General features: G+C 40.8%; 1 protein-coding gene across 1 annotated transcript; it reads right to left on the reverse strand.

Annotated features, from left to right (window-relative positions):
- Nucleotides 1-3,997: 3,997 nt before the first annotated feature.
- Nucleotides 3,998-20,598, reverse strand: ANO6 (anoctamin 6; the record flags this gene model as incomplete). The annotated part of the gene is made up of 9 exons (XM_010074562.1): nt 3,998-4,204; nt 5,098-5,203; nt 5,676-5,875; nt 11,885-12,090; nt 13,479-13,609; nt 17,068-17,165; nt 17,749-17,918; nt 18,801-19,026; nt 20,521-20,598. Coding segments are annotated over 9 exons (1,422 nt in total), but the record flags the coding sequence as incomplete, so codon positions are not given.
- Between the last annotated feature and the right edge of the window lie 241 nt (nt 20,599-20,839).

A 20,839-nucleotide genomic window follows, 5' to 3' on the forward strand; every position in this document is an offset into this window, starting at 1 on the left:
AATTATAATAAATATAAAGAAATCTTAATATTCAGAAACTAATAGCAAACATTCAAAATACAGAAAATACATTCTTACATTCTGAATTTTGTCAACATACACAGAGTCTAAAACAGTGGCAACGGTCTGTAATTTATGGTGCTTGTTAAGGCAATGAAATGGTCAATGGATCAAATTCACCCTGATTTCAACAGATCTGTACAAAGTCAGAGTCCGGCCTGCATATAAAGTCTAAAAAGAGTAAAACTGATTAATAATTTGAAACAAATAGTAATTTTCCCTTCAAGCAGATCTTTCATTGTTATTAAAGTGACCTAGACTAAAAAAAAAAAAAAAAGTTAAAAATACTCTCTTATATTGGTATATTGGCAACTACCCCCCCAGCATTTTGTTATGGTGCCTCTGCAGAGCTCCCCGTGTACAAGCAGAGCACACTTCAGCAGCTGGAGATAGAGGCTACAGAAATTGCACAGCTTAAGAGATCCAAATATTAAAATACAATTATTAGGGACTCTTTTGGTTTCCCTCTTCTTTCTCTCTCATTTAGAACTGTGCTGTGAATAACACTGTGCATATGTCAAAATGAACTGAATTCCTGATATGTCTTCTAAAATTAAATGTTACAGCTACATTAGCAAGTAGCGTGGCACTTCAGAAGCATATCACTAGAGCAAAAAGTTGATGCTGACTAGGTGATGCCCACACAATACTCACCACTCTCTTCAGCCTAGCTCTGGTTTTAGCTCTCTGGACTAAGTGCCTGTCAGAGATCACTAAGTACGTATCTAAAACCTGCCTTCTGTCTCAGTTTAAACCACAGGAATCCAGTCCACCTGTCTATGATTGGAAGCACCACCCAGAAAGCAGGGACAAGTGGAAGACTAGTTTCAAAATCACACTCTTCACCCGAACAAAAATGGCAATGTAGAAACAGACCCAAAACTGGTTAGGATTTTCTTACAGAAGGAGCCCAGGTCATAGATACACATGCTTTGCTGACATAGCGTATTTTTTAAAGCATTATTTTAAAGGCAGGAATATAAACTCTCCATGCCATTGAGGACCAACTTCCCCTTCAGGAAATGTGGCCAACTGATGCAAAAAAGTTGCAATGAGAGAGGTCACAGGAACCAAAGGATGACCAGAAGACCAGACACTCCTGAAAGTCAGCCTTAAACTCTGCCACGGCTCACAGTGTGACCCCAGGCAAGGCACGTAATTCCTTTGTGTCTTAGTCTTTTTACCTCTCAAAGAGGGCAATAAATCCTTCCTTAAGACCAAATAGTTACCTGAAATGGTCCATTTCTGCTGGGCTTTTTTTGCTTGTTTTTGAGTTGGGGTTTTTTTTGTGCTTTTTTCACAGCATGCTGCCTTGCCTGCCTCAGCCCTCACACACAGCACCTGAAAGGATATTTAAGGTGCATTGGCACTGTCATCACTGATAGGGGTACGAAAAATGGCATTTCTCAGCCAAACACAACTGCAGACCGGGAAGGGCCAGTCTGCAAGGAAGTGACTGGCCTTTCTAACCAAACTCACAGGAAAAATCTGAGTGCTTCAATAAAATTGTTCCATGAAACAGTCTTTTGCACAAAATTTTGTTTTAAACAGAAGTCTGGTATACTATGCAGTGACAGGACCAGAGGCAATGGGCACAAACTGAAACACAGGAGGTTCCCTCTGAACATCAGGAAACACTTTTCTACTGTGAGAGTGACTGAGCACTGGCATAGATTGCCCAAGGAGGCTGTGGAGTCTCCATCTCCGGAGATATTCACAAGCTGTCTGGACACAGTCCTGGGCAACCTGCTCTAGATGGCCCTGCCTGAGCTGGGGATTCAACCAGATGACTTTGAGGTCCCTTCCAACCCCAACCATCCAATGACTTGGGCAAAAGGTCAAACCAGTATTGAGGGGAGATACTTTGATGAGAAATCCTGTCTTGTTTAGAAACTTCTGAGTGTTCTTTTGTCCATCTGCACAATTTATATTTAATTCCCGGTAAATTAAAGACTTGTAATTATTCTGACTAGAAACCAAAACAAATGGCAAAAGGTAGCATTCCCTGTGCAAAGAAGCACTGGTTCCATTCTGCTCTGGTTGACTGTTATTTATCATTATGGTCTATCTTGTTTTTCTGTCCTGCATCTTTTTTGTCTTCAGGGGGTGGCTACAGAAAGTTTTCTGAACATTATAACAAGTAAGCTTCAGTCCTTCAGTGTCAGAAATGCATGTGGTTCTCTGGAACCTGTGAGTTTCTTTCTTTCATCTTTCCTCAATTTTTGAACCAAGCTTTCCTCTCATGTTCTTCCATGCAATTGTTTTGCAAAGTCTTGCTGAGTGCAAGTTTCTGTATCATGACCGCTGAAAGTGCTCCCCTCTTGTGCTACCTCTCCTGGTTTAAATGTTGCTATTTCAGAGGATAGGCTCGAGGTACACAGTAGCCAGTATTTGGAAGTTTTTGCTACAAAATTCTGACGTTTGATTCCTTCTTATTGTTAATGGTATAAAATACATCTTATCAATGCTACTTAGTTTCTGCAAATGAACTTCTTAATATATAAAAAGCTATATGAATAAACAACCTAAAAATTCTGCATCTGTCTTACACTTAAGAAGAGTACAAAATTACAAAGCCAACAGTAATCACCTGGTTTACAGAGTACAGGCATACTTTTGCTTTTTCAACAAGATTCTGGTTTTCAGAATTTGGAGAAATTGGTCCATGAAAACTGTTAAAAGAGAAAGCAAGTTCGTAATGTGGAATATCGCTGCTGCAGACACAAAGCAGAGTTTATATGCATGCTTAATCTGTAGTTCCCTAACTCCCAGTTTGCAACTGGAGGTAAAATAACCAAGCAGATCTGCAGCCTAATTTGAAGATGACTGATGGCTCTAGCACATACATCCACACCTGTAACATCCTTCCTAGTTATTTAAAGCTTCATAACATGGTTAAGGCATATTAAATGGCTTATTCCAGTCTCTAGGTTCAATAGATTCATGGTCTTGCCAGAATTCAGTTTATCATGTAATGTTGTAACACAACAGGTCCAGCTCCACATTCAGGGAACGGTGCCTCTGGTGTGGGAGAAATGCAAAAGACAGCCCTCCACAAATATTGTCCGAGTATGTGAAAAGACTTTTAACACTCATTACTGTTACAGGTAGGAGACCTTCAAGGCTACGGTCATTCAGAGCAGAATGGGCAAGTGAACTAATGAAAGTACACTGACTAGGGAACGAACACTGACTAGGCAAAGATGAAATGCCCGTTTTCTACTCACTCAGAGTGCTGTAAAGTCAGTTTGTATGCATTGATTTCAAAGGCAATTCTCCTGTTTACACAGAGATTGATGAACAGGGTGGGCTTACAGTCCTGCTGCTTCTTGTGATCCAAGTCCATGATTAATTGAAATATCTTGTTGTCCATTTAAGTCTCAGTATGCATAGCTAATTCAGCATAGCACACAACAGCGCTTAGTATGTCAATTACAATGGCTTAACAGCATGATTTTGAGTTATATTTTCCTTCTCTTTCCTTCATGTTTTGGCTTTTCCTCTTCATTTTGTAGCTGGGATTTGCATTAGCAAGTAATTAAAACTCCTTCAGAAGACGTGATGGTATTCTTACAACAAATCATTCTTGCTCTTAAGGTTTTATTCAAGTCAAACAAGAGATCTAGTAGCCAATGTCTAAGTAAAGAAGAAAGCACTCTATGTATTTGAGAATTATTCTGCATTGTTTTAATATGATAAATAATTTTTATCTTCACGTTAGAAAGATATGTCCTACTAAAGCTGTTTAAAAAATGGATAACTCTTATCTGAGTCGCAGTGGTTGCATTTGTCCAAGGGAAATAGGTAAGTGAGCAGGTAACAGTTGCAAGAAACAGTGTTTAGTAAAGGGAATTAATCCAAAGTGTTTGATTAGCTATTGTTAATATCTGGACAGGTATTAGTTGGCTAAATACTGTTATTCTATATAAAAAAGTACTTATTCAGCTTTAGGTCGGAAAGTGCTGTCTACTCCTTTGATAATTTTGTTGGCTATTTTCCCCATGGTTTTTTCCACAACTTTGAGATCGTTCTCATGCAAGAGTTTCTGTGTTAGGTACTTCTCTCGTTTGACCTTGCTCTTGGTCTTTTCTGATACATCCGGAATTATGTATGCAATAATAAACTTCACAAAGTATATGATATGCTGGTGAAGGTGAAAATGAAAAAAATGTCAGTCAGGCTGAACAGGACATTATTGTTGTGTTGTGATTATTATTATTATAAATGAAACATCACATTATCTCTTAAGACTGTGATCTGGCTCTGTATCACAGTAGAACTGTATTTTAAAAAGACATGACTAATGAATAGAATAATTGTCTGATAAACAAGAAATTCTGATTTTCTAATCCTGATTTTAACAAGGACTTCTCTGCCGGCTTCTGGGGAACCCTGGTACCCAGTGCTTCCCCCCTGCATAGAAATATTGGTTACTGTTTCTTTTAACATTGTTTTAGGCTAGTTCAAATGACTTTGGGGCAATGGAATTTCCTCTGCTGTGGGAACTCTGACCTAACCAGTTGCATGTTTCTGATGACTTCAGTAGTCGCTGGATCAGGCCCTAAGTATGTTTTATAATGAAACAGTACCTAATATTCCTCTCTGTTCATCTTGGACTGAATTCCGTCTTTCGTAAACCCAGATTGTATCTGCAGAGGAAGGAGGAATTGCTTTTTGATGCTCATCTAGAGACTCACCTCTTGCAGTGGCTGTCTTTATACGTGTCACTCTGTTAGTGCACATGTATTATGTATACATATTCATGATGCTGTGAACAAACTTCTTTCTAAGTATACGCAAAAATATTTGATGTAACTGTTCTTTCTATTTCTGAAACTAAAAATCCTATGCTGATGTTGTAATTACAGAGACTTCATTTTCTAATGGTGCTACACTTTATGTTCATCTCCCAGGCTCTTGCCCGTGCTAGCACACATCGTCAGCTCTGATAGCTGTGCCTGGACAGAATATCTTTGAAGGATTTTCTGCATGGAGGGAAGAGAAGTTTAAGTAATGCTCAAAATCCCATATGCTTACCTCCATTACAATGATGAAAGCCAGCTTGGCTGCAATGACATGCCAGTAGTATATGTTATGCTCATATTGGTGCTGGTGACCAGGAGGGTAGCGGAGATCCCGGTATCTAAAGGCAACATAGGAAAGTCAGGAACTAGTCTCAGGCATCTCTGCAGTAAAGCACTGTGGCCAGAGGATGGAGCAAGACAAGTTCCTGCTTAACGCATCCAGGAACAGTTAGCTGCACATAACTACAGTAATGGGTAAACTTTGTATCTGCAGAATAAGCTAGATTTGGCTGAAATGTCCCTTTTTTTTTTTTTTTTTTTGACACTGTATTAAGAACTTTGTTATATAATTTCTAAAGTGCTTTTTTTGAAGACTATCAATTATGAGAAAACCAAAATAAAGAAAGAATTTTCTGAGTAGCACAAACATCTGGGTGAATACTTTCACTCAGTTCTGCTATTCAAAATACACTGGCTTTCACTGTGTTTTAACATTTCTTACTGGATATTGTTAACTGAATTAGATGATTCAGATATTAAAAAGTTATATTTATTTTTGTCATTGGAAAAGAATGGTTATTTGACACTTGCCTGCATGTTTTTTGGTTCCCAAGACCAGGGGAAAATGGCTTGCTTGCATTCTTGAAGTCTGATATATTGAAGACAGAAAGTGTACTGTTTATATACCCTTTCATAGTGTGACTGCTGTGACTCCCGTAAGGAGGGACGGAAAAGGACCAGTAATAAACCAGACGAGGAATCATATCAGATGTAAAAGCAATTATCATAGCCTGCATTTCAGAAAAAGAACACAAAAAAGCAGAGCAGTGTTTAAGAAATAAGCCTTAATATGCATGGCTTTGCCATATACTTAGGATCTCAAAAGTTACAGTGTGAGTTAAAAATAGAAAATATGTGCTTTTCTAGTCAGTGGTTCCCTCTGTAAATGAGCATGTAGTCACTCATGGGCATAAAACAATCTTTCTGGAATGTGCACTCTGTACGGTTCTTAAATTACACTAACTCTGATGAATGGCTTAAAAAAGTTATACTATAATACACTTTTTTTCCTTATGAGCATGCAGTGGAGGTCAGCAGCCAAACTCACCTTAAAGTACTCTCAGGTAATCTTCAGCAAATACACTTGCTATCAGATGCTTAGAGAAATCCTGCCTGATGAAGCTCAAAGAAACAATGGAAAAGTCCTTCGGTATTAGAAAATTAAATTTCATTATGAACTCTGAGGTTTGAATAAAGGAATTAAATAAATTATATATATAGCTGATCCATCTTTGACCATAGAAACATCCCACTTTCTGAGGTGCTAGCCAGCCCAAATTAGTCTTGGCAGTTGTTGCCTCATAAGTTTCAGTGTCAGTACATGTGGAAACTGCTCTTGATGCCAAGATAATTCTTTTAGTAGCAGCTGCATAGTGCTGTTTTACATATGACGTGACCATTTGTTTTTGTCTTGCTCCCAAGAGAGTCCCTGTCCTACTCAGTCACAAACTGGGTAGGAAATTGGATCCGTGGGTTTGTTGTGGGAAGTCTTTTCTAAACTCATGAACTTCACAAAACATCTTATTCTGGAGGACAGGTTAACTATGTTTAATCCAATCTCCTCCTTGGCTGTTGCAAATTCAAAAGGTTTCCTGTGAGGAAGACTTTCCATTGGCAAGAAGTGCAGCTGAGTGCCTAGCAAGAGGCTGCCCAGCCGGCTCATCACAAGACACGTCTCTGGTGCCCAGCACCTAGGAAGGAGTGATGAGCTGCACTCTAGGACTGAAAGAGAAGTCTTTTGTCCCATGATGGGGGGGAAAAAACACTTGACAACATGGATGGAAAGAACCTGGGCAGAGACATTGAGGAGAAAGGTGTGAAGCAGGGATTTAATGGGATCAGAAGGAGGGAGATACAGACAGAGCTACATGAAATGGGCAGAAAAAAGCTGTAGGAAAGGGGTGGGATGGAGAAAGGAGCAAAGTTAAGGACCTCTAATAGGTATTGGAAGAGTGTAAGAGCATTTAATTAATATCTGTATTTTATTCCCTTTCATGCCAGCCTGTGATTCATGCAGTATGTGCTTCCCTATTTTCATGAGATGAGGTAAAAATTGTCCAATTTCGTGGAGCATTCCCAGCAAAGAGAGCCCCAACCTGAGGAGATATTTGTAACAGCTGAAAAAAAAGGGAAGGGGAGAGAGAAGAAAGGTAAAAAAAAAAAAAAGAAAAAAGCAGACATCTGTTCTACAGTTCCTCAAACAACACTTTGGTGGCAGTGTTAGCTAAAACAACCAACCTACCTCCTGCCTTTGCCCCTTGCAGTTCACTCATGCATTCATGCATCTGTGCAGCAGAGCAGATCATGACACTGACCTGTTGCCAGGGAATCCCAGCAGGATCCACTCCCTGATCTGGTTTATTGTGTGTTTGTCAAAGTGCTGGTGCCAGCACAGCACAGGAGAGAGCAACAAGGGGAAAAGATGGTGAAGGGAAAGGGGAGGGAGCTGAAGAGAGTGGAAGACCCACCCCGCCTCAAGTAGCAACACTGCCAAATGATGAACCCTATCCTAATGTCTTACCTTTGAGTTGGCTTGCTCTGAAGTACCTGACAAGCTAAACTCTAGTTAAGACAGATGTTGCAGAAAAAAGACTTAAGATTGAGACTGTGGTCCAAAATCTCTACTTGGTTCTCCAGAATATTGTTGCAATTGAGTTCAGCTGAGAGCAAGTTAATTTGGCTGATGAGAAAGAAAAGGGAGGTGTACTGAGACTAAAATAAATTAATTTAAAATTTTCAAGGATAAGATTTTTTTTTGTAATGTCCTCTGGCTTAGATCAAGTGTAGCTAGCATGCACTTTTAAAAACTGCTTTTAAGCATTACATGCCAGTATGCAATGAAATGAAAATTATGTGTTGTTTATACTTACACGCAGAGTAGGTGTTTTTGGCAGGCAAAAAATATATATTACTATGTCTTGCAGTTGCAGGGAGAAGGCCTCACACCTAAATTACTGTTTTTAACTGAAGTACAAGCACAGAAAGTTTTAGTTAAATATAATTTCTTTCTGTTCATTAGCTCATCCAGTCAGATCATAAATGAACTAATGGCAACAGAACAGTAAGGCAAAAAAATCCCTTTTCACTTTGGAGCAAATGAATTTAACGCTGCTTCTGTGTATAATTTACAGAGATGCTGGAATACGGTCTTTACACACTTAATATTTGCTTTTAGTGATTTTTTTTGCAAGGCCCCAGGTCTCTCATAGTCTTAAATCTGAACCCTGTCCCACCCTCCTCCCTCTCTTGGAATGATCTCCAGATGTGCTCTAGAGGGCTTCAAGGACAGAAATATGAAAACTAATCCTATGATATCCTCTCAAAGGAAAACCTTTTTTCTTCTGAATTATGGTCTGCATTTTAGAGTATGGCACTGGAGAACTACAAACAAGTAGTTTTGCTACTTCTCAAGCCTTGCTGCACACAGTTTTCCATTTATACCATAACTAATTAAAATCAGTCTTCAAATCAACAACAGATGCTTTGGTATCAAGCAACAGCAAGTCCAGTGCCCGAGTGGCAAGTTGCAAAACTGACAGTTTTGTGCAAAAGTTGCTGGTGAGCTACTAGCAGGTGTTACAAAGGTAGTGCATGAAGGAGAAGATGATACACTACCCAAGTAAAAACAGCTGTAACAAGTACGTAGAGGAGAAGAAACAGTTTCTGTGTACTAAGGAAAAATCAAGGCAAGGATGGTAAAGAGTGATGACCTATACTAGATTGTGGATGTCAAACAATTAAAAAACATACCTAAAGGAAGAAAACTGCTTCTAGCATTTGCTCTAGTATGTGGCTTTATAGCCCACACTTCAAGAAATATTGATCTCTTTGAGGTCCTTACAACACCTGCAGCAGGGTCTTTTGAACATGACAGTCTCTGGTGCTGTGCCCCTCACCATGCCAACAGCCCCGCCTATGTCAGTGGCAAATGCACTGCATTCACCCTGACGTTAACTGTACCTGCCACCTGAGACCTCCAAAGAGGGTGACTCTAAAAGAAACATGCCTGCAGTCAACAGTCCCATGAACATTGGGTCTGAGTGCCTGTCAAGGAGGACAGAGAGTAAAATCAGGCTGTAAATATAGTTTTGCACATTGAAGACTCCATGTTTTCAGTGATGCCTTGAGGGCTGTAGCACGTAAGGAGGAATTTGGAGTGAAAAAAGTGGCTGGGTAACAACAAACACCTGTTGCTGGGTCATTTGTCTGCAGAAAGCAGGGCATGTATACATTCCTAACAGAAGCCTACATATCTCTGAGTCACTGTAAGGTCACCAAAGGCACTTTAACTCTGCCCTGAATATCATAAGGACTATGACTAAGGTACTCGTAACAATATTTTAAAGTAATCTTAAGATGTATATCCAACTTTTTATGTCACAGTGGTATTACAAGATCCAGCTCGATTGACTAGGAAAGACAGTTAGCTTATCCAATAGCATAACATATTTTTTTTCTTCCAGGGCACCTGAAACGTTTTTGACTTTTATTTTATAAGTTTTCTAGCGGCATAGATCAAAAGAGGACACTGATACACCAATAATGTTGCCTCTACTTCTAGCTATGTTAGATGAAGTTATGCTTCATCTGGGAATTTGCATTATCTGCTGGGATTTGCATCATTTACTGGAAGAGTTAGCATTAAAATTTCTTGCACAAGCACTAAACCAAAAGAGCCTAAAAGTATCTCCAGTGCCACCTGACATTTCATTTTATGTGTTACTGAAGTTGCATTGGTTTTGTTTTAAATTTTAACACCAGATTTGCTAGTAGGCCTTCAGTGTTTCATATGCTTATGGAATAGCTGGACTTATGTTTGGCTTGCCTCAGAAGAGTAGTGCGAAATAGCTGGAGCATATACTCCAGCTTGTTGTCTGTCTCCCAGATTCTCTTGTAAATTTTCCACCTTCAAGTTTCTTTTTTTCTTCTGTCATTTCTCTGTGCTTAGTTCTCTGCCTTTATGTTCTGCTGTGTCTCCTCTCTACATTCTAGCTACGTTTACCATACCTGTTGAATTTCTATAGTGCGAAATAAAGTTCTGAACAAGAATAATTACCATTTCAGGAGTCCTTCAAATGCCTGAAAATACATGTGATAGCTGAGGCTGACACAGAAAAATCTCCTAATCACTGAAATCTATCCCAGACTCCTGTTTCTATATGGTGCCACTCCCAACCCCCAAAATAATGAAAGCAAGCTTCTGAGAAGATGACAATCCAATAGGCCATCAGGTCATGGAAGCTCATCTTCCTGTTCTTTGAAAACAGATTCCTTTCAGGGGCAAAACAAAGACTTTTTAAAGTGGGGCAAAAAAGAGAGAGGAATATGCAGGGAGACACTCATCTGTGTGTGGGAAGAGAAGGTGCATGTACCTGTCTCATTATTTCTGAAAAGCAGAACCCCTGGGGCTGAGATTCCAGAACAGCCAAGCACCTAAAAATTGTAGAAGGTGCCTGAGATACAGGAAAATAAGTTCACACCCTTATTTAAATTTGAATTGCTCTTTTACTTGAAGTAAATCCCCTAACTATCAGACTAGTATCTATGGTAGAATGCTCAGCTCTATCTCCCTCCTCTTACCCTAAGTCCACCGTGCTCCAAACAGGCAGAGCCTCCTGTGAAAGCTTGGGCTGAAATGAACTCATTTTCAGACTCAACTGCTTTCTCCAGAAACTCCTACTGAGTGCAATAAGGTACTGTTACTGCAAGGACGAGGTCCTGGAGGAAGTGACTCCCTTTAAGTGTGTCTGAAGGAATCCCTGATCTCACCGATAACAGTAGAAAATGGTGACCTTGTTGAAAAAGGCTATTAACCGTGGGCAGTCTGTGGTGTTTCTGTCCCTGCAGAGGAAACCAGTGGTCACTGCTCTTTTGAGAAAGGCCAGCAGTGGGAATCTTTTGGAAGATAATACATAGTAGCTACTGTTCAAGAATAAATAATCAAATAATTCACAGTGGTAAACTCCAATGGATTATTTTTCTCCCCACAATGCAGCCTATGTGTAAGAACCTGGTGAATTAATGACATGGGAAATGGTCTGAATTTCATTGTTAGAATACTAATCAGAATTTTTTTTCTAAATATTTTAAAGAAACTTTTAAAAAATTAATTTTAAATCCAACTGAAAAACAGATTGATTTGCAAATTCTTGGAAAAGTATCCTTATCTCAAAAGGTAAGTGATGCAATTTTGAGCACACATTGTATTTTTAAGTACATACAAAAGCTGAATTTCTGTTTTAAGTCCAAAATTGCTTAAAGCCAAATTCAAATATGAAGGCATTGACTGTAAGAATTGTAACAATTAGAAACAACAATCAATTATAACTTAGTTAAACCTCAACCTATTTTTTTCAAAATTCATGCATTTTAGCTGTACATGGTCCAAAAAGATCTCTGTACTATGTGCTATAATTTCAGGAAAGATGCACTGTAGTGTCCATAAGTAACAGATTTTTATGAAGACTCCAGCAATGCTAAAAAAAAATTATTTTCTTTATATAGAATGTTTTAGACAGTAGCCATATTCTGTTTCCAAAATATCTGAAAAGTAACTGAGAGCCTAATCCACAGGGGCCAAAATCTTAGGGGACTGAAGCTCACAATTTAGGTTTGTTTAAGTGCTTTGCCTGTAGCCACTTCGGTGTGATATACATTGCCATACGTGGCATTCCCACATTTGGATGTAACACTTGTGGTGAAGGCATTTTACCTTGTGCAGTTGTTGGCCCAGTACTTACATTGGTGACCACCGCCAGAATGGCTATGCCTTGCAGGATGGGCTGCCAGGCGCCGATGTCTTGTGCCTTCTGTGGAACCATGCGCCTGAACTGGGTTGTCAGCTTCCATGCATCCAACCGGACTTCCAACATGTTGTTAATAAGAGCCAGAAGAGGAGCCAGGGGAAATGAGGCCACAAACAGAGTAACAAAGCCAAACTGTATAACTGTTGAAGGGAGAGGTTACATACGTTGATGGGGCTTTCACTTACTGGAGATAAGCATATATGAGAACATATAGTTTATACACCCAAACTGTGGGAGAGAGAGACAAGAAAGAGTAGCTGAGGTCTAGCAAATCTTCATAGAATCACAGAATGTCTTGGGCTGGAAGGGACCTTAAAGACCATCTAGTTCCACACCCCCTGACACGGGCAGGGACACCTCCCACTAGACCAGAATCTTCTGTATGTGAAGACAGGAGCACAACAGTACTGAAAAAACTTGCCAGGTAGAGTGGATGGGAAAATGTTACAAGTCACAACACAGCAAGAGGAACTATTCTAGGTATTTAAACATCCATTTCTTACTTATGTCTTCAACATGAAGACTTGGAAATCTAATGACTATCTGTTCCAGTGCTGTGCTGGAAAGCCTGAACTAAGAATCCTCTTATTGGTGTCTGGGTACTGCAACAAGTATGCTGACAATGCTATTACAGAACAGATGGTGGCAACAAACCAGAGACCTGCCAGCTCCCAAGAGACCAGTGACAAGTCCTGGTGATTGCAGACTCCACTGCAGCTGTGGGGGAACACCAGAATATGTCAGTGGTCTGGCTTCTGGATGCATTTCTCAGAGGATGGGGCAAAGAAGGAGCAGTAGCCCTCCTTTTACAATCAGATCCTCTTTCGTAGTTATAAGTTGGATTAAGGCAAAGCTGCTTAATAAAAGTTTGCAAAACCATCTGTAACAGCGCATCGAAACTTGTCGTGGAAAATATTCATATCTCCTCTGTCTATGCAGTTATTAAGCATTGTTTGTATGAAGATTTTCTATAAAGCATGTTTGTTCCCAGCAGCGATAGCAAATACAAATGTATTGGGTCTGTCTGAGATGGAGTCAGTATCCCCACAGCACCCTCCCAGTGCTGAGTGTCACCCTGGCAGCCAGCAGGGGGTTTGTAACCCAGCTTGGGAGGGGGCGGAGCCAGGACAGCTGACCCGGATTGGCTGTTCCAGACCCTGTGACCTCAGCTCCGCCCCGAGGTAACAACGCCCCAGCCATAACAGCCAAGGGCAGGGAAGAGGAGGGGGGCATTTGTTCCTGTGTTTGTCTCCAGGAGCAGCTGCTGCACATCCTGAAGCTCTGCTTTCCCGGGAAGTGGCTGGACATTGCTTACTGAGGGGAAGCAGAGAATAACATCTTTGTTTACCTTTTGTTTCTGTGCATGGCCTTGGCCTTTGCTTTAATTAAACTGCTTTTATCTTGACCCACGAGATTTAATCTTATTTTCCCCCTTTATTTTGCTGCAGGGGGAGTGATGGAGGGGCCTGGTGGGCACTTGGCATCCAGCCAAGGTTGACCCACCACAACAAACTAAAGTGCTACTTACCCATTTCAAGATATTCATAAAACAGTCCAAGTTTTCCAATGGGCTGCAGATGGTAGTCCTGTTCCCAGCGTGGAACAACTTTTTCTGATCTAGCAGCTGCACAGTATCTTCCGATTAGATTCTTCACCCAACTGGCAGCCAGGGAGAAAAAGACCACTAACATTGGTAAAATAACCTAAAAAGTTCAGTACATAGAAAAAAATTGACATTTGTGCTGTTATAGCTTTGAACAGTGGATTTAGTTATTTGTGAATGACTGAAAACTTCCTTCAAACATGAGTATAATCTGTTGCCTTATCCTGAAAGCAGTTATTTACAACCATAAATAAGAGCGTAAAAGGCAATATATCAGCATCATAGTGATTTATACTTATGTTGTACAGGTCAATGACCACATAAAATTCAAAGTAACAAAAAATCAAGATAAATGTAGGCCTGTGGTTAGACTAATTCCTTCCGATCACAAAATTCACAGAATCATAGAATGGTTGAGGTTGGAAGGCACCTCTGGAGGTCATCTGGTCCAACCCCACCTTGCACAGGCAGGGCCACCTAAAGCTGGTTGCCCAGAAACGTGTCCAGATGGCTTTTCAATGTCCCCAAGGATGGAGAGTCCAAAACCTTCTTGGGCAACCATGTGGCAGTGTTTGGTCACACTCACAGTAAAAGGGTGTTTTCTTTTTTTCAGAGGGAACCTCCTATGTTTCAGTTTGTGCCCGTTGCTTCTGGTTTTGTCACTGCGCATTAGTCTTTGAGATTAGTCTGTTTCCTTCTTTACTCTAAACCTTCAGGTATTTGTACATGTTGATGAGATTCCCCTAAGGCTTCTCTTCTCCAGGCTGAACAGTCCCAGCTCTGTCAGCCTCTCCTCATATGTGAGGTGCTCCAGTCCTTTAATCATCCTTGTGGCCCTTTGCTGGACTTTCTTCAGTATGTCCATGTCTGTCTCGTACTGGGGGGCCCAGAAATGGGTACAGTACTCCGGGTGCGGCCTCCGCAGTGCTGGAGTAGAGGGGAAGGATCCCTCAACCTGCTGGCAACACTCCTCCTAATACAGCTGAAGATACCAATAACCTTATTTCCAGTAAGGGCACATTGCTGGCTCAAGCTCAAGTTGGTGTCCACCAGGGTCCCCAGTCCCTTTTCTGTCAAGCTGCTTTCCAGCTGTGTGGCCCCCAGCATATACTGGTGCATGGGCTTGTTCTTCCCCAGGTGCAGGACTTTGCACTTCCCTTTGTTGAATTCCATGAGGTTCTTGTGAGCCCATTTCTCCAGACTGTCAAGGTCTTTCTGGATGGTAGCACAACCCTTTGACTTATCAGTTTGGTGTCATCAGCAAACTTGCTGAGGGTGCACTCTGTCCCCTCATCCAGACCATTAATGAAGAAGTTAAACAGGACAGGCCCCGCTAGTGACTGGCCTCCAACTAGACTTCATGCCACTCATCACCACACTCTGGGCCTGGCCATTCAGCCAGTTTTCAGTCCACCTCACTGCTCATCCAGCCCACACTTCAATAACTCCTCTACAAGGCTTTTATGGAAGACAGTGTCTACCTGGACTCCAGGTAGACAATATTGACTGATCTTCCCTCATCTACTGAGCCAGTCATTTCACCATAGAAGATTAGCAGGTTGGCCAACCATGTCTTCCTTATGGTGAATCCATGCTGACTATTCCTGATTATTTTCTTGTCCTTCATGTGCCTGGAAATAATTTCCAAGATTAGCTGCTCCTTCATCTTCCCAGGTACCAGTATAAGTTGGGCACTGACCTGTTGGAGAGTAGTGTAGCGGAGAGGGACCTGGGGGTCCTGGTGGACAGCAGGATGACCATGAGCCAGCACTGTGCCCTCATGGCCAAGAAGGCCAATGGCATCCTGGGGTGTATCAGAAGGGGGGTGGTCAGTAGGTCGAGAGAGGTTCTCCTCCCCCTCTACTCTGCCCTGGTGAGACCACATCTGGAATATTGTGTCCAGTTCTGGGCCCCTCAGTTCAAGAGGGACAGAGAACTGCTGGAGAGAGTCCAGCGCAGAGCCACAAAGATGATGAAGGGAATGGAGCATCTCCCTTATGAGGAAAGGCTGAGGGAGCTGGGTCTCTTTAGCCTGGGAAAGAGGAGACTGAGGGGTGACCTAATGAATGTTTATAAATATGTAAAGGGTGAGTGTCAGGAGGATGGAGCCAGGCTCTTCTCTGTGACATCCAGTGATAGGACAAGGGGCAAAGGGTTCAAGCTGGAACATAGGAGGTTCCACTTGAATATGAGAAAAAACTTCTTCACGGTGAGGGTGACAGAGCACTGGAACAGGCTGCCCAGAGAGTCTCCTTCTCTGGAGACATTCAAAGCCCGCCTGGATGCGTTCCTGTGTGATCTGATCTAGGTTTTCCTGCTCTGGCAGGGGGATTGGACTAGATGATCTTTCGAGGTCCCTTCCAATCTCTAACATTCTGTGATTCTGTGATTCTGTGATTCTCATCTGAAAGGCTTACATGAGAACCATATTCAAAAAAATGGGGGGTGGGGGGAATGTCTATCAACAGAGAAACAACCAAAATAGTTCTCTTTTTACTTGCAGAGATGCAGAATAAGAGAGCAGTTAAGAACCAGATCCAGAAGTGATACTCAGCATTTCAACACCTAAATGTTCCTTGTCACCCTGGGAAATGAATTACAAATTCTGGTCAGATGAATATATTTCCTGTACACAGAAGGGGGAGTCAGTTGTCTATGGCTGGACCTAACATCTGCAGGCATGGTCAGTCTAGGGACCCTTCCCCAGGTAAAAGAAGGTGTTGAAGGGAAAGATGGGTCTACAGGTACATCCTGCAACCAGCAGCATATACAGAACATTGGGGTCTGCAGGAACCATATCTCAGCAGAGCACCCTTGGAAGAACCACAGCCAGAGGGAATATAATGCCTTGGGCTGGTGCTTATGGCATTCAGGAGGGCATGAGCAAACTGGGGGTTCCCTACTCCAAGCAACATAACAGCCACTGATCAGCATAAAATGAAGAACAACTCCTGGGAGCAGGAACAGAGTCGTGGATAGTGTCTTAAGCTGAATCAAATGGCAGGCATTCACAGTTAGCACTTTGCTCACTGTTTACATGGAAACATGACTTTCCAGACATCTACCCCACTGAAAGAGAATGTATAGGCACTATGAGTGTCAAATATGACTGTAAAACTAAATGAGTTAAATGAATAACTTATGTATAATTTTAAAAGCCCCATGTATAAAACCAAATCACTCCACTCAATATTAAGAAACAGTATTTAGCCTAATATTTTCAGAGTTTCTATTGCCTCAGTTTTAAGTACTTGAAACACATTGAGTTTGATTTGCAGAGAAAGGAAGCATTTCTGATTAGAACTAAAATCAGTCAGAATGACAGTGACAGAAACTCAGAGCTACCAGACCGAAAATATCAAAACTGTTTAAAATGGCCCCAAAAGACTAGTCTTATTCTTTTAAGAATAAGCATACAATAGGAGCATACAACACACCTCTATTAAATTTAGTGACCAAATGCCTGAATGCATCAAGCAAAAGCAGTATCTTTCAAATATTAATTTGAACTTACGGAAGAAGCACTTCTTGAATGTTGTTCCAGATTGCTTTACCTCCTACTATGATGGCAAGTTGAGTTGTGAGTTCGAGGAGACATCCGCCTGGATCACACTGAATGTTGGGAGAGACATGAAAATTTTTTGAAGCTGGGTAATTTTTCAGGTGTGAATGAAGATTTTAAAATAACGTTTTCCTGTTTTATTATAATAACATTTCTTAAAACAATGCAAGAAGACTATTTAGGCAAACATTTCCACTAATGTACACAAAAGCCAATTCCAGGCCACATATGGTCACATGTAGTAGGTTGACGGGACACCAGCAAAAGAGCAAAATACCAGGTGAAGTCATGCAGCTTTGCACTGTGCTGTCACCAGGCGAGGGCCATCCAGCAGAACAGGAATGTTTCTACTGATGTTTTCTCCTTCCCCTCTGTGGTGATTCACAGGTTGTTGGACCATGGGAAAATAGGCTTATGTGGGTAATTGCGTAATATGTTTCTAAGCCCAGCTGTGTCTTGTGTCATATTAATTTATGCTAAGGGTTACAAAGGAGGCAATCGGCTTGGGAGGCAGTCACTTTTTGAACCCTCATGTTAAATATGTACAACTATGTTACACACTCTTAACTCCAGCAGAACACCTGGACTAACGGTTCCTGCTGTTTAAAAACAGACACTGTCACACATTCTTACCTCTTCAGTGCGATACTTTCCTAACCAATAAACTGGATTTCCAGGGTGACCTACAAATTTACCCTTAAAGAAGGCTATGTAGAAGCATGAAGAATAGTAGTTGACAAACTGGAACAAGAACATCTTTGTGGTCAGACTGTTTTCATAATCGGTCTGTGTCCTTGGAAGCTCTGCAATTAAAAAAAAAATATTAAAAAAAGATAGAGCCAAGCTAGAAGCAGCATACAAGCTGCTTTAGAGCCTCAGCTGGAAAAGTATGTGTATGCCTTGTAATCCTTAATATGACTGAGAGCGCTATAAATTAGATTGTACATAATCCCCATGTATGCTGTAACCATTATGCTAGTTCTAAAACTATATGTAAAAAGGAAAGAACTTGTTCATTGACAATAAAGGAGAAGAACAAACAAAAATTCTGATAACTCAGGGAAAAAAAAAAAGCACCCAAATCCAGCACACTCAGGAAAGATGCAAATGTAACACTCTGAACTGATGAAACAGTATTAAATGAAACTATATTAAAACACTGCACTACTTCACACATCTAAACTAAAATAGCTACTGTAATGTTGACGGTCTGGATATAAAGAATAATAATATTTGTGATTGTTTATCTATTTAATAACATAGGAATGGTATCTAGTTCTGAAACAGTGACCTTATTTCATTTATTTACAAGAAAATAGCTATTCTCCTCGTAAACAAAAGCTAATGTAATTGAATATGTTATGCATTACTGATCTGTTTTAATAAAGCTTGGTTATTATAGTAATTTTCTTTGCTTTGTCTGTTTCACAAGAACAAAACTGTAAACAATTGATCTTTCATGCTGGCTATAAAAGTTTTCAGGCAAAGAGATTAATATCATATTGCTTTGATATTGAGAAAATCTGTATTTGAAAATTTCTAGATGGTATTGTATGATTTGGTGGGAAAACTCTGAAATATGTGGTACAGGTGTTCATTTATTGGAGTTCTTATTATACATATAAATGCTATTTTTTCTTGCTATTTTGCCCCAAGTTTGTATCTGAGGTACAGCAGCAGCATACCGAAGTCTGTAATCAGGATTGCCACTTTTTCATAGACAATGTTGAGAAGCATAATGACTACAAAGCTGATGATCGAAGCAGTTACTGAAGTGGCTGTCTGTGGAGTCAGGTACTTGCGGATCACCTCCTTTCCACTAATGTGCTGTGTCAACCTTGCAGAAAACACCAGGAAAACTGAGAGCCTGTAGACAATGATTCCAATAACTGAAGCAATAATCAAAAGAATCTGCCAAGGGAATGCAAGAAAGATGTTAATGTTGAACCACTGGCTTTGGGAAAAAGTGAGTTTGAAACACTTTTTACAGCAGGCAAAAGGAAACCAATTGTGTGCCTGTCATTCCATTGCAAGAGGATGATCAAATAAGATAGAAGGCACTAAATATAGTATCCATAAAAGAAGACTTTTTTTCATGCAGCATAGCCAATCTGCAGGAAAGAAAAGAGATGGTCTGCTTTATGACTAATAACAAGGTTTGTACCAATGCGAGCGAAGATAACGGGATGCGTAGTCGTATCTTATGCCTTGAAGCATGTGATGGAAGAAACTTCCCTCTTGTGACGTTGGGCAATTGGTAGGATGGCAAATGTACTAGGAAGAATGCACTGATTACGGGAGGGGCTGTACCTTTTCTTTTATATGGTAGTATTACAGACTAGACCCCTCAAAGGAACAGACAAATTTTAAGCCAAGTCATGTGATCTGCAAGATTTGTAACAATGATCCATGCATCCCATCTTGCTTGCTGTCTCCTCTGTGTCTGCTTCTCTTCCTGTTTTTATTTCTTGCTAGTTCTCTAGCTATGATTCAGATTAAGGTCCTCAGTGCTGCAAATCTTTTTTTCACTGCCTCTGCAAACTGCCGTGAATCCACCTACCTCTCCCCTCCCTGCACAGAGTAAGAGTGCAGTAACACAAATGACAAACCCAGACCAAATGTCTTCCCTTCAACCTGAAGCCCTGCCTATTTAAATCCAGCAGCAAGCCAGTATTCCTTCCTTTCTGTTTCAGATGTGTCAACACTGAGGGTCTCCTGGGCTGCCAGCCACCATTCCATCTCCTGTCTGTCTCCTCTCACCTCGGATGAGGTCTCTTCCAGCTGCTTTTTGTGCTACAGGTGAGGAGGACACGCAGCATGCTAAAACACAGCTTTTGAAGGTGACCTCTCTGGGCATGCTCACCCTGTTATATATTGTTTCATGGGTGACCAGACTGCTTTCAAGTTTCAGCTGTAATTAAAGCAGCAGCTCTGGAAGATTAGAGAGGGCTCAGCTTTGCTCTGTTAAGTGAAGTGAAAACCCTGAAAGAGGCCCAGGACATGATATTGAAGCAAGCAGCTGGAACAAGTAGGATAGAAATGGGCAGGGACAAGAGCATATAAACCAAAGTCTTTCCCCTACTCCCCTCCCCCCCAAAACCAGATACATTTGTCTTAAAATAACGAGGGGAAAACCAATGGCCCACTTTTGCAAACATAACTCACAAGCTATAGCTGCAGGATATTTTAATATGTATTTTCTGTTGACTGTATGCTAATGAGTATTTGGTGACTACAGCTACCTTCTTCATGTGGGTCCATACCTTGTGGGCTTGGGTTATGTATCAGATGGAAGTCCAGCTGAACCTGTTCCATTGCTACCTTTCGTTCATTTCAGGAGGATCTTTTTTTTAGACACTTCCTAGACAAGTGAATTAATGAGGGGAAAGAATAAGAGAACTTTACCCAGAAGAAGACTGCACTTGTGCAAAAAGTCATCCGTACACACTTCCCACAGGCAGTGTATGGCACGTGTTCTTCTTGCTGTAAAAGATATAGAAACAGACCAAGGATGCCCCCAATCTTTTCTTCGTATTTTTTTCTGTGCTCTGATTAAAACCTTTATGATCTTAAGGGCAGAAAAAGGGAAAGAAATCCCTGGTTTTGTTTCCTTTCCTGTGTTGTTATCCTGGAAACTCACATTTATTCATGATTTCAAGTCTTGCCTGATTACAGGTTTCTTTTTTTTTGCTGCCCATTCTAAGATAAAAATTACTTCCATAAA

The sequence above is a fragment of the Pterocles gutturalis genome, unplaced genomic scaffold, assembly GCF_000699245.1.
Source record: "Pterocles gutturalis isolate BGI_N339 unplaced genomic scaffold, ASM69924v1 scaffold24697, whole genome shotgun sequence".
Classification (NCBI taxonomy): domain Eukaryota; kingdom Metazoa; phylum Chordata; class Aves; order Pterocliformes; family Pteroclidae; genus Pterocles; species Pterocles gutturalis.